Below are 14,913 nucleotides of genomic sequence, written 5' to 3'. Positions count from 1 at the left end.
ACATTCTTTCACACCTCTAAGGGAAGAGGCAGACCTGATGGCTCCTGGCTCTGCCTCACATTCAACAAGTCAGGTAGGTGATGGAGAAGCTAGAAGCTGGGTCATGTGACTGCTGGCGTGGTCTCCAAACTTCTAGCCTATCCCCACACGCAGCTATGACAACCAACAATTGGGCACCTCCCATGCCCACTCGCAATTGGCTAATAGCCACATCTAATTTGTGACTGGAATTGGGCTATAATTGTTTGATTCCTATGGGAATGAGCTCTCTCTTAGCTCTTGCTCTCTGCTCCTGTTCTCTCTGCTTGTTTTATTGCACCTAAAATGCAGCCCTTGAGGGACAAAGGGTGGCTTTGTGAACTGGATGCATGCTTGCACAAGATGGGATTCCTACTCAAAATCCCTTGGTGCTAACTGGATTATCACAATGGACAATCTTGGATGATATCCTGACTTGGTAACTATGAATCATTAATGTTTAGTTAAGGCAAACAGCCCTAGCCTTTATTATTTTTGTAATCTTTTATAGTCTGTCTGCAATGCTCTGTAATGAATAAAACATTATTCTTGTTTCTAAATGGTCTCTGATGTTGTACCCGAGTTCCAAGTCTAAATCTGGTGGCTAACCCTGACCACATATGCTACCTCGGTAAGAGTGGGCATCTCTGAGTGAGTTGCTAATGTGTTCTGTCCCAGGTGCCAACTAAGAGTTTGGAATCTCTCCCTTAGGAAAGGCAGAGACTAGTGAAAAGAGGTTCTGGTGGCACATTGTTCTGAACACCAGAGAGGGTATAGACTACCTCTTGGGTTGTTGCTTAATGTACTGGAAAAGTACAGGATTGCCTCTCATCCCTGGACTGGCCTGAGGGGTTTAATCCTGTACAAATATACATAAATGCTGCTGCAATCTGATAAAAATATTTCTGAAACTCAGCCCTTGAAAGGTGAGAGCCAGCATTGCCCCTATAAGGTAAACAGTAAACCTAGAAATACATGTTTGAGGGTACAGAGAACTGTGCTGGAGACCACTAGCCTGCTTGCAGACCTACAGTTCTAGGAGAGGGACAGAGGCTGCAACAGTTAGCCCCTTTTTACAAAGAGTGTGGTGTAAATGCCTGCAGACCACTGCCGCTACATGACTCAGTATGCCTGAAATCTAACTGTACAGGAAGGCTATGTGAATAGACAAAAGAGAGAAAGTCGTCAGACTGTTTTGGAAACTTGGTCAAGCAACAAAGAAATGAAAATCAAAGCAAAAATTCCTTTCCACCCTTCTGGCCAGAAAGCTCCTGCACTCCAAGGACCAACTAAGGAAACAAGAAATATCATTTCCGCAACACAGCCCTGGAATAGGCCGAGCCATCAAGTCATGTTAAATTATTCCTGACTAAACACGCTGACATGATGCCACCTGGCAGCCACAGTGGTGCAGGAAATGTCTACAAAATCCTGAACCGGATTTCAAAACTATGGAGCAGAGAGAAAGCTGGGCTTGGATTTTTAAGAGGCTGGAACATGATTAGGTTGTAATCCAGTTTTTGGCAGGGCCAGATTTGTTTCATGGATCACTGAGGATTCTTTTAACCAGTGATACTCATTCAGTGGCTGGGGACTCACATGCAGCTCTTTGACAGGCTACTTGCAGCTCTTCTGAGCACTGCTCCCCAATGTGGCAACTGCCCCACGTCTCAGGAAAGTGGGCAAGGCCCCTGCACAGTGGGGCTTGTGGTCGGCAGGCTGTTCCCACCCAAGCTCCAACTGGAGAAGTGGGTAAGCTTATAGACCTCCTGAGGTGCAGACCTCATGCCAGGGATGGATGTTTTGGTGTAGTGGTTAAGTGTGCAGACTCTAATCTGGGAGAACTGGACACCACCTACATCACAGGGTGTCTGTTGTGGGGAGGGGAAGGGAAAGGAGTTTGTAAGCCGCTCTGAGACTCCTTTGGGTAGTGAAGGGTGTGATATAAATCCAATCTCCTCCTCCTCCTCCTCTTCTTCTTCTTGATGGTAATTGCAAAAGTGGCTCTCCATGAGCCACGGAGTGAGTACCACAGCTAAACTATGAAATGGGCAGAGTTCCTGATAGTTTACAGAATCCTGGGACTAAGGGGAGGGGCCATGGCTCAGGGGAAGGGCCTCTGCTTGGCATTCAGAAGGTCCCAGGTTCAATCCCCGGCATTTTCAGTTAAAGAATCTGGCAGTAGGGGATGTGAAAGACTGAGTCCCCAGAGAGCTGCCGCCAGTCTGTGCAGAGAATACTGACTGTGATGGACCAATGGTCTGATTCGGTATAAGGCAGCTTCACGTTTTCATGTGTTTCATGGGGGTGGTGGTGGTGTAAACACATGTCAGTTTCCTGCTCTCCGACTCTCCTTTATAGTACCCTAGAGGAGGTGGTAAAAAGTTGGCCTTGCCACACTTGACATTGTCTCTGAGTCCACTGTGGGTCCTGTCCAATCTGATGTGTGCTGGAATTTCCCATGCATGTCAGGTTTGACAGGATCCAGGGCAGACCAGGAAACAGTGTCGTGTATGACCAGGCCTGCAGGCTCAGGGATAGAAGAGCATTTTCCTGCTCACCTCACCTTGAACCTGAACGTCCTAGGTAATCCTGCTAGAGCAACAGACCATGGGGTTCTAGCCCAGAGGAGCACATTTTCCCACACAAAATCCCTCACAGGCCCCCCAAACTGTGCCAACAATAATAATTGGGAGCAGATTCACTGCATGACCCTGAGTAGGTCACTGCCTTTCAAAGATGTAAAATAGGAATGTCAATTAATGTAGCTGAGAGGAATTATGGGAAATGAAGGCAGTCTAAAGTAGTCTGTGCATTCAACATGAAAGCTAAACAGATAGTAGTGAAGCTGCTTCTGATGAAATGCAAATGGCATTGTTCCTTATTTTCATCCTTTTGACACGATAGTTTGCATATGGACAGCTATGGGTCTTTGTAATAAAAACTCTGATGGATGCACCACCCAGATAAAGCTGGAGACACAGGACGCTTCCACACATGCTGAACAATATGCTTTTAAGGCACTTTCAGTCCACTTTGCAACTGGATTTTAATGTATGAAATGGCAAAATCCACTTGCAAACAATAGCTGTAAGTGCATTGAAAGCGAACGTGCATTATTCAGTGTGTGTGAATGTGTTCGCAGTGTATTTAGATGCCAGCAGATCTGAGTAACCCTTGGTCATTTCAACAACTTTGCCATGTAGTTTTCAGGACCCTGGGCTGAGCAAGGCCCCAAAGACCTGTCGGGAGTAGATTCGAGGAAGAACCAACACATTAGCTTGATCACTAGCTCTAGCTAAGTACAAGCTGTGCATTCGTCTGAAAACCAGTGAGGCCCCACAGCTCACATGACTGTTTTCTACAGGACGGGCAGCAGATTCCTGAAGGGGTGCCATTTATTTTTCCCCAATGCTATCTCTGTACCATCTAAAATATTCTAGGACTGGCACAGCTACAATGATCTAACCACGACGGTCTAGATCAGAGGCAGCCCAGGGTACCCAAACGGGCTAGGGTTTCTAACTTGTTAAACAGGTCTGAGTGCTCAAAGGACAAAAATAAGGACAGAGTTTATCAGACAGGTGGACATGCCAAAGGGCCATTTCCCCTGAAGGAGGCTTGGCAGCACTTCACACTCAAAGGCTAAGGCTGTGTCTATGGAGCAGCAGCTCAGACTCCATTGGGTAGCTGCTGAACAAGGCTGGTACCTCTCTCCCCACACATGCTGACTGCTGGAAGGCTAACTGCATTTGATGAAGTGGGCTCTGATTCACAAAAGCTTATGCTGGAATAAACTTTGCTAGCCTTTGAGGTACTGTTGGACTCCAGTTTTATATCCCTGATGTAGGATAACTGGGCTACCTGTCTCGAACTGGATGCCTAGAGTATAAACAACGCAGGCAGTGCTGGCCGATATTTGATAAAGAGCCAGGCGAAAGGCCAGCACAGAGACAAGAAGAAACTCAGTCACAGAAGAGAGGCGTCCCTGAAAGACTACGAATCTTCCCCTGTGGCAAGATGTGTCTAGTGAAGAATGCTGTACATATCCTCCAGGGCAGGGGTCCCCAGCCTTGTTGAGCCTGCAGGCACCTTCAGAATTCTGTCACAGAAACTAAAAATGGTCGCCACCGGCAGTGAAGCCATGGACACAAACGAAGCCTCAGCACAGGGGAGAAGAGCCATCATTTTAAAAGGGGCACGGGGAAGCAAGAGCAAAACAAAACTGTGGCAGCTGCTGCTACTGCTGAAAAAACATTATTTCAAGTCGCCCAGCCAGTTGGATCTCCAGTGGCCAGTGAGAAGCCCTGATGGTCAAAGCGCTCCACTAGGCCTACCCCCTTTTCTTAAAAAAACAACAACACTTGGTGGGTACCAGGAAACGTGTTGACAGGCCCCACGGTGTCCCTGGGCACCCTGTTGGGGATTCCCGCTCTAGGGCATGCCCAAGAAGCCTAGCCAGCATCCCACAGAAACTCACTATACACCCCAGAAGAGGGGCAGGCAACCTTTTTGGTGAGAGCGATGAAAAAACAAATGGCTGCGGTCACACAGAACATTAGCCACGCAAGAGAGACGGAAGACAGGCGGATTTTCCGGGCGCAATCTCACCGGCACATCTGGGAAGCATAGCGCTTCCGTGGCACAACCGAGGCTTCCCGCCGAAAATGTGCAGGAGGTACTAGTTTCCGGAAACTGCGGGGCAAGGGCGGGCGTCTGATCGCGTTTCTGGTGGCATCCGGCGCCCGCCCATGTCCCCTTGCGAAAAAGGGTCCCCCCCCCAAGTCTCCGTGGATGCGCACATGCACCCAACGGAGCATGCGCATTTGTCGTGTATACAAAGAAAACCAGTTTGCCGCACCGCACGCTTCTTCTTTGCGCACAGGCGTGTCCTGTGATCGGCACCTCTCCCTACCCACGGAACCTCCACAGGAGGTCTGATCGCTTAACCACGCATTAGTTTGCCCCGGGGCAAACAGCCACGCCCCCCCTCCCGCAGTTTCCTGCCCGTGTGACCGCAGCCTATGTTTCCCTGTGAGGTGTTGTTGTGCCAGCAACCGAAAGGAGTGGGAGGAAAGAGCGGAGGGGCTGGACCAGGCCAGACACATTAGAAGCAAGTCGGGCCTCAGCAGCAGTGCCAGCACCACCAGGGCCCAGAGGGCAGCTGAACAGGCCCAGGAAGGAATGACGAATGTAAGCCAGGCCTGTCCCCTTCTCCAATGCCACCAGTTCTAGCAGTGCTGGTGGCATCTCAGGGTCTTGCCTCAGCTTCTCGGGTGGAGAACCAGCCCTGAGTGGAGAGCAAAATGGTCGAGTGAGCCACAGTTCAGCCCGCAAGCCAGAAGGTTGCCTACCCGTACGGCAGAACATGACCCAGAATCCTTTGCAGCAGGCAAGGGGCTCTGCGGCAGACAAATTAATGTGAAAAGGGTTCTCTGAAGAACAGAGGATGCGGGTAAACCACTGGCTGAGTGTATTTAATACATCTCACAAATCTTGAGCATCTGTGCTTTGCAAGTCCATCTAAAAGGTGACCTTGGTCAGGAATGGGCAGCTTAAGAAGTCAGCTGTGACTCACAGAGGCTCATGTGGAAATAGACGTTGGTGGTCTTTAAGGGGCCACTGGACTTTTGTTTGGTGTAGCTTATTTCAGGCCTGCTTTGTGCGACGAACACTTTTAGGCTACAGTAGGCATAAGCTAAATAGGTCAGCGCTGGATACAAAACAGAGAACTGAAAGAAGGGCAACAAGACAGTTTTAGAGCAAGGACAGACTCTTGATAACTGGGAAATCCTGTCAGGTTAGCTGCAGTCAAGCTGCAGCAAAAAAGAGCTGAGGCATGTTATCGTCTGAAGATCATCTGCAGCTTCTCCAAGAAAATATCAGCAACTTGGCTTTAAAAGGTCACTTTCTCTCAGCAGAGGTTGAGATGTCTGATGATTTTACCCAGAGTAAGGCCAGAATCCAGGGTGTGACATGGGTGGGGGTGAGAGGGCAGTCTGAGGCAGAGACCTAGTGAGCACGAACAGAAGGCTTAACCCTTTCTCTGCCATTATCATTCTCATCGCAAATCCCTCCCTCCATCCATAGTTCTGGTTTGCTGATTTGTAGAGGGAAAACAAGAAACAAGGGAAGGGTTAAATATACACAAACACACATGTGTATGAGCGCTTCTCTGCTGTGAACTGAAGGCAGAATCCCACTATTCCTTATTCCCCTCCAAGTCCACTAAAGACCATCAGCTTCAAAGGTTTATTCAAGGTATGAGCTTTCGTGTGCACGCAGAGTTTTTCAAATATTCAAAAAGTGTGCGTGCACACAAAAGCTCATACCTTGAATAAAACTTTGTTGGTCTTCAAGGTGCCACTGGACTCTAAATTTGTTCTGTGGCTTCAGACCAACACAGCTGACCACCTGCATCTAGCTTCGAAGGTTGTTATTCTGTTCAGGATGGTACTGCCAGGGATTGCCACTAGTCCGACCCTTCCAACTTACAGCTCGCCTTTATCTGCAGGAGGATCCAAATTAATCTAGTGTGGGAAGAAGCTTACTCACTTGCTGTCTTTGGCCTGGCTAATCAAGTCCCCTTCATTACAGCTAGAAACATCCTAATTCATATGGTCCAGGGGATGCTTTCACACCAGGGCGATTGTCCGTGGTCCTTTGGTTGCTGATATGATTCTGTGTGAAATTGCCTTTGCAATGAAGATTCCAGATGCCCTAATCTGTTTTCTCTCCACTGTTGGCCATGGTTTCCCTTTCACACCTGATGAGCCCTGAAGCCCGAACCCTGCTGTGTTCTCATGTCACCCTCAGGGTTCTCCACCCACTGTGTTTTCATTTTTTTTAATGCTGAGATGCTGGATAACCACAGCATAAAAATAACACATTACCTTCAAAAAAAACCCCAACACCTTAAAACATTCCATGTATTTGCAGACGTCTTCAAGCGTTCCCTCCTCCCACCCTAAAAATAAGGTTGAGCTGTGGGTGATTCTCTTCTTTTTTCCCCCAACAGGATCATGAGTAACGCTGCACAGGAATAACGCAATAGCTTTAACAACCTTTTAAAAAAAAAACGCCCAAATCCTCCTCCAATGATCCTCTCTGTTTAAAAGACTCAGTTCTCTTCTGTTATGTTAATTTCTGCAGGGGACTGGTCCCGGAAAATGAATGTAACACCATTAATGCTGCAGAGAAGAGTCCAGTACCACCTCAAAGACTAACAAAACTTGTGGCAGGGTATGAGCTTTCAGTTATCTGAAGAAGCAAAGCAGTGACTCACGAAAGCTGATACCCTGCCATATATTTTGTTAGTCTTTAGGGTGCTACTGGACTCTTGCTCTTTTCTAATGCTACAGACAGACTAACACGGCTACCCATCTTGATCTATCACCATTGATGCTCCTTCCCTTTCAGACATAAGAAACTGCTTGTGCTGAGAGCATCTTGCCCAGGAAACACCAGGTGTTTACAAGTGTAAAATAAAGCAGATTTTGTGTGTGTGTGTGTCTGTTGAAGGAATGGGCTTGTAACCATCTGAGTGCAAATGGAGCACAACCTCATGCAGAAACATGAAAAGCACACCATTTGGGTGGCTGAAACATGGGAAATCCTTAGTGTGGAAGTAGCCCAGATAGAACTAACCACCTGGGTACAACTCAAGCATCCACGTCACAGCAGTTAAAAGTTTCTGCATTCAAGCCTCCCATCTGAGTGCAGTTAAAAGTTTCTGCATTCAAGCCTCCAGAACAAGGCAGGCCAAGCAAGGAACTCCTCCAGAACGGCACTGAATGGTTTTACGTGGAGGCTCTTCTGAAAGGTGAGGAGAGCTGATCTTTAGTAAAGGGAGAAAGCCGGTGGGGGGGACGGGACGACAGCTCAGTATAAAGCCCCCCTGGATCACGAACGAACAGGGACAGGAATCTTGCAGCTAAAGGCACCACAAGATTCTGCTGACTTTTTCACTTTGATAGACCGACTCAGCTGTACATTTTGATTGTGAATGGAAAGCGCTGGTGAACCACCACCACAAGGGAGCCAGCAGAACACACTTTGGTGCCTGACCCAGAAAATCCAGCTGGCACCCTTAGAGTGGTAAAACAGAATCCAAAAACTAAAGGATTTTACAGCTTTGTGCCTTCCAGTGACACCCTACTAGGTGCCATCCAAGGCAAGCTCCTTCATGCTACTTAATGGTAACATCAGCCCTGCAATATAGACCCCAGACCTTTCCCCTTTGTTGCAAAGCATTCTTTCCCGTTCTGCTGCAGAAACACCTATGTGAGGAGAACCACCTATGCTTGAGCAGCCTTTTGTGAGAGTGGCCAGGCCCTTCAAATGCCTTTGGGCCTTTCTTACAACTAGGACAGCTCCTTGTTTCTTGCATGCAGCCCACCAGCCTTCCTTTTGACTGCTTCTGCTCCCCGGATAGCATCCTCTCACACAACTGGATGAAGAATATTCTGTTCTAGGCAAAACACTGTTCTTTCCCCCACCTTGTACAGTCGTTGCCGTTGGTGCTGTTGCGTGGAACATGGCTGCATGGCGGTCTGGGGCACTTACTGGATCTCACCTCTGAGCAACAGCTGATGAGATTCTCCCCACCTTCATGCTGACACCTTTTGTAGGCCACTAACTTTTTTTCCTTCAGCACTGGTGTTGTAGAGCTGAGCAGTACACAGCTAGTGGAGTTCTCGTCAAGCCCACCATGCCCCATTTTTTAAGTGGAGTGGCAAGGATGAGTCCTTGGGGCTTGAGCGCTTTGGGGGTCTTTAGCTTGGAGAAAGGACGGCTGAGGGGTGACATGACTGAGGTTTATAAGATTATGCATGGGATAGAGCAGGTAGAGAAATAAGTACTTTTCTCCCTTTCTCACAATACAAGAACTCGTGGGCACTCCATGAAATTGCTGAGCAGTCGGGTTAGAACGGATAAAAGGAAGTACTTCTTCACCCAAAGAGTGATTAACACTTGGAATTCACTGCCACAGGAGGTGGTGGCGGCTACAAGCATGGACAACTTCAAAAGGGAATTAGATAAGCATATGGAGCAGAGGTCCATCAGTGGCTATTAGCCACAAGGTATAGATAGGGGCTCTGGGGCAAGTGATGCTCTGTCTTCTTGTTGTTTTGGGGGGTGTCAACAGTGGGAGGGCTTCTAATGTCCTGGCCCCACTGGTGGACCTCCTGATGGCATCTGGTATTTCTGGCCACTGTGTGACACAGAGTGTTGGACTGGATGGGCCTTTGGCCTGATCCAACATTGGCATCTCTTATGTTCTTATGAATGGCAGCATACTGTGATCTGTATAACAGAGTTTTGGTGGTGGGGTAAACAGTAGTTTGTAAAAAGTTTTTTGAATTTACTGGACTAATGCCCTCTCTGACAAACAAATCAACACCATCCTGATTATTTCCTTCCCTGCCACTTCCTAAGATTTCATACCCAGGGAATAATTGTGTCCTCGCTGATTATCACTGTTCCACCTGGTTTCTGATAGTCCCACTATATTGTCTATTTTGTCTTTGAAAAAGCCACACATACTAAAAGCCAAGTAGAGGGGAGGCTGGGAGCTGCATGTATGGAGCTCCCCACTTTCCCCCCTTTAAAATAGGCAGAACAGGTCACAAGTCCCCACTACAATTTGGACGAAGACCATGGCACAGGGAGAGATGGTCTTGATCCACAGTGTGGAAGCCATATTAACTAAACTAAAAGAAAAAGAATGGGAGCTCCATACATGCAAATCCCAGTCTCTCCTTTGGTAACTTTGAAGCCTCTCTCATGAGTATGTCCAATATCTAACACTTCTTTATTGATCTTTCTTGGCATGTGATTTTCCTATGATACATCCACAATATTGGTTCTCTACTGCTTTTGGATGCTCCCTGTTAGCTTCTATCACGTCCTCCATTTGAGGGCATAGATTAAACAGGATTCCCAAACAGTGTTCCCTCTGAGCTGAATTAGTGTGAGCCAGCTCACACTTTTTTAGCCCCTGGCTCACACATTTTTGTCTTCGCTCAGGAAGGATGGCTCCAGAGCAAATTAATTTATGCAGCAGCCAAAACACTCACTCACAACTTTATTGCCAGTAGCTCACAAAGTAGAATTTTTGCTCACAAGACTCCACAGCTTAGAGAGAGCAAAACTTTGTTGAATACATAGGTATTTTTGGGATTTTGAGAACGGATGGGGAAACCACAACAGAGGGCCAATCACAAAACAGCTGTGAGGATTTGGTCCAATCACAAGACATCGGGAGATTCCACAAAATGTTAGGAGGTTCCAACCCAAGCGTTCTTCTATAATGGAGGCAGCTATTTCCAAATCAACACTCCCTGTAGACTCAATCAATGCCTCCTGGGCATTTCCAAAATATCCCCTATTCCAATTATTTGTTTCGACAAAGAAGCAAATGGTGCCCACAGGCACTACATTGGGGAATCACTGGATAATAACATGTAGAGCGTTCCTCTACAGCAGGGGTGTCGAACTCATTTGTTTTGAGGGCCAGATCTGACATAAATGAGACCTTGTTGGGCCAGGCCATGTGTGTCATAAAATGTAATGCCAGGTAGCGGAGATATAAACTTTATAAAGGACACAGACAAACACTATTAAAGATTTTTTAAAACTTTAAATAAACCATGCTTAAAACACTAGCAATCTTGCAATATTTTGTCTCTTTTTGCCTATTTAACATTCTCCGATAATTGACACCTCTGCTCTGAATTATTTCAACAGAATGTCTGTGCTGTAGCAATCTTGAGTATGCTGTTCAGGTGTGTATCTGTAAACTGCAAACCTACTTTTGATTTATTGACATTTATTACAGAAATCTTATGCTCAGTGTTCCTAGCCTAGAACCCAAGAGGAAAACATGAAATGGCTGGGCATTGCAACCTATTATACATAAGTTGCTTCATGTACTGGTCAAGAACATGAGAAGGCATCCTAACACAGACTGAGGGCCATGTGTTTGTCTACAAAGCTATATTCTTCCCCAGAGAAATAACTACAACTTCCTACAAAGGGGGTGAACTTGGTCTGGACACACACTCTCAGTCTAATCCACCTCACAGACTTGTTGTTATTCCTCCTCTAAAATAGTTCACATTGCTTTCTTACTAAGAAAGACTGGATCATGAGGCCATGAATACAGTGAAAAGGGGGAGGGAACCCAGTTGCACCCAGGAGAGCCCTGGCATAAAGAGCCCAACAAAACACACACACACACTGTAGCAAGGCACACAAAAGCTCATACCTTGAACAAAATTTTGTTGGTCTTAAAGGTGCTTGGTATTTCTCCCGTGTGACTGAGGCAGCCCAGCAAAGCAAACTCTCCCTCATTCTCTCCCTCCCTTCAGGGAGGAGCCTCAGCCAGTTGAAGGAAAGAGAGGCTTCCCTTTGTCTCCTGCAGCCTGGCCAGGAAGCGAGCTCTGGCTGTTCCCTCCCTCCCACAGGGAGGAGGAGGGGGAGGAGCCTCAGCCAGTTCTTTACCAGACTCTTATCAATCGCACACGACAGCCTTGCCTATCAATCTCTCCTGTGCGATTGAGAGAGACTGGTAAAGCAAGCTGTAACATGGCAGCAGCAGCAGAACTGCAAATGGAAGTAGGAAACAGCCAGGGCCTTGCAGGTCTGATTGGGGCCTTCTGAGGGCCTGATCTGGTCCACGGGCCGCATGTTTGACACCCCTGCTCTAAGGAATAAGTTCTCACATAGCAAGGCTTCTTTAAACCATAAGCCAATGGAGGAAATAAAACGCTGAAGGCAACCCTCCCAAAATAGATCTCTAGCACACAATACTCGTGGCAAAGTAGTTAACCAGCAAGCACACAACTGCATATGTGTGCACCTAAACTCCACTGTGGCTATACCAAGCAGGTGTTCCTGAACAGCTGCACATACCCACCTTGAGGTCACGGTGCACGATGCCCATGTCATGCAGGTATTTGACAGCATCAAGGATCTGTCGGATGAGTTTGCTGGCGTCTCGCTCCGTATAAAATCCCTTCTCCACAATCCTGTCAAAGAGTTCCCCACCTGAGACCCTATAATGAGGAAGAAGGCACAGATTGGTTCTGCCCTGAGACTTGCCCCCCAGGTAGGAATGGCCAGGATTAGCCTCATCCACGGTATGTCAAACTGTAGTTCCCCCTCTTCTATCCCCGAAACCGAGGCTTCTAAGCCTCCACTCTGCAACTCACAGCTGCATGATGAGGTAGAGATGCCCATCACTCTCGTAAATATCATCCAAAGCCACAATATTGGGGTGCTTGATTCTACAAGAAAGAAAGAGAAAGAGAGCCTTTTGATGGGGAAAGTGTTCTACTGTCCATAGACCACTGCCTAGATGATGGCACAAAAGTCATAGAATCATAGAGCTGGAAGGGACCTCCAGGGTCATCTAGTCCAACCCCCCGCACAATGCAGGGAATTCACAAATACCTCCCCTTCCACACACACACACAGTGACCGTTGTTCCACCCCCAGAAGATGATAAAAAAACCCTCCAGGATCTCCAGCCAATCTGGCCTGGAGAAAAATTGCTTCCTGACCCCAAGAGATCTTGCTACCTCCTCACTTAGAAATGGAGGACTTTCCCAGATGGCAAAATTCTCCCCCGCCTCCCCAGTTTCTAGCACTGAACACCGTAGAAGGCAGTTTCATGCAAGTCAAACAAACCATATGGCCTATTAAGGTCAGTACTATTTACTGGAATTCACAGTGGCTCAACCAAGGCCTCAGGAAGAGGACTTCCACATCACCTGATTCTTTCTAAAATTGGAGATGCCTGGGACTGAACCTGGGACATTCTGCTTCCAAAGCAGAAGCTCTGCCAGTAAGCCATGGGCACTTCCCAAGTACTTGTGGGACCAGCATCAATTGTGCAATATCCAGTCCTCAAAGAAGTCTTGCTGAAGGGGAACAGACTCACAAGTAGTTGGGTTTTTTAAGAGAAATATGATTCCCATGTATTGCCAGGAGAGTTAAACTTGACTCACATGCACCTTCGCCATGTGCTCACACTCCCCCCATCTGGTGGCAAACCACAGTTTGTTATCAAAATGAACTGGCAAACTAGGGCTTGTGCTGGATACCATAATCCAGCCATGGCCTCTGGTTCTAGTTTGGACAGCAAGCGTAAACCACAGTTTGCCAAATTAGATGTAATAGCACATTAGAGCTGGCTGCAGAACAGGCACTCAAGGAGAGAATCAGGATTCAAAAGGGAGGAAGGAGTGTGCAAGTCTGAAGCTTGGACCTGGCAGTCGAAGCCCTGTTTGGCCACAGAAGTAAAACAGGCCCCCTGGTCACCTCCATTCTACCAGAGAGATGGGGAATTTACCCAGCTGGACCAGGTCCCAAGTTACTAGACCCTAATGAGGAGTCTGCCTCTTCAGCCACATTTCACTACTCCCAGCTGAAATAAGATCCATCTCACTCTTCGCATGGTGCTGTTGTAAAACAGTCTGTAAAACAGACTTCACAGAAACATTTATTCTAAACATGAGGGTGGAGTAGGGATGCCACGACTGGTTTGGGAAAGTCTTGGAGATTTGGGGGCAGCTCCTCTGAGGGGCAGAACTAGGGGAAGAGGGGGAGCTCAGGCTCTGCGTGATTCCACAGAGTCCACCTTCTAAAGCTGTCAGGGCAGGGGTGGCCAACCTGTGGCTCGGGAGCAACATGCGGCTCTTTCACACATACTGTGTGGCTCCCGGCAGGGCAGCTGAGGAAGTAAAGGGGAGGCGGGCCCTTCCCCAATCAGTCTCCCCCTTCCCGGCCACTGCTCCCCTTCCTGGGTAGGCTTGGGGGGGGGGAGCAGAGAAAGAAGGCAACATTAACTTTAAATGCATTATCAAAGCCCCCCCCCCAGCCTACAGATATAATTGGACAAATAAATATCATTATCAATGTTACCCCTTTTGTGTTTATTTTCGGCAGTCTCATTTAATATTCATAAAAAGCAAATCTGCATATTTTTCAATAAAAAACATATCTGTAATATTTGTTCGTGTCATGCGGCTCTCAAACATCTGATGTTTATTCCGTGTGGCTCTTATGTTAAGCAAGTTTGGCCACCCCTGCACCCAGGGGAACATCACGGCTTTGGGAGACTAGAAAGTAAACCAGGAAGCCTCCCTAGCCAGCTCTTGCTTCAGTTAGGGACTCTCTGGTGACTCTTAAAGACAAAGTGTCCCCCCACACACACACCTCAATACGTCTGCAGTGATTTGGCTGCTTTACATATTATTGAGAATGTGTGTGAAACGCTTTGAACATTCTAAAAAGCTACAGAAAGAGTCATTCTTATTATGCTGGAGAGCCGGAAGGTTGCAGCCACCAAATAAGTGAGTTCTTAAAGAGGGAAAAGGAAATAAGGGTGTTTCTCAAAAAGGCAGGACATGACGTTACTTAGGCATGACATTTGCTGACATTAGGCACAGTTTGCTTTGTTCTAAAAGCCATACATGATCCAGCTTTTAAAATAGTTTGATGATGATGATGATGTCGTTGTTGTAAATGTTATGGGCATGAAAGGGGGAGGGGAGCGGTGTCATTTGCAATGTCACCGGAAGTAGTCGGTCATCTATCTAAACCGCCCAGCATGATCTCATCTATGCAGATCAAAAAATTTTTAAGGGAGGATAACACACAAAGAGCTAAGATATGTGTTTCTGTACACTCATGGGATCCTGCCAACCTAGCAGTTCGAAAGCAAGAAATTGCAATTAGATAAATAGGTACCACTTCAGTGGGAAGGTAACAGCGTTCCGTGCGCCTTGGTGTTTAGTCATGCCGGCCACATGACCACGGAAACGTCTTCGGACAGCGCTGGCTCTTCGGCTTTGAAACGGAGATGAGCACCGCAACCCTAGAGTCGGA

General features: G+C 47.3%; 1 protein-coding gene across 1 annotated transcript in view; it reads right to left on the bottom strand.

Moving 5' to 3' along the window:
- Positions 1-14,913, bottom strand: part of CAMK1 (calcium/calmodulin-dependent protein kinase I) — a 62,357-nt gene that overhangs the window by 17,460 nt on the left and 29,984 nt on the right. Inside the window, exons 4-5 of the mRNA XM_015421544.1 lie at positions 12,234-12,308; positions 11,939-12,077 (exon numbers count right to left, since the gene is read on the bottom strand). Coding sequence (XP_015277030.1) covers positions 11,939-12,077; positions 12,234-12,308 — 214 coding nt within the window. The remainder of the gene's footprint in view (positions 1-11,938; positions 12,078-12,233; positions 12,309-14,913) is intronic.

The sequence above is a fragment of the Gekko japonicus genome, unplaced genomic scaffold (assembly GCF_001447785.1).
Source record: "Gekko japonicus isolate JY-2015 unplaced genomic scaffold, Gekko_japonicus_V1.1 scaffold1237, whole genome shotgun sequence".
Taxonomy (NCBI): domain Eukaryota; kingdom Metazoa; phylum Chordata; class Lepidosauria; order Squamata; family Gekkonidae; genus Gekko; species Gekko japonicus.
Note: the sequence above shows the minus strand (reverse complement) of the source record. Positions and strands in the feature narration are given on the sequence as shown.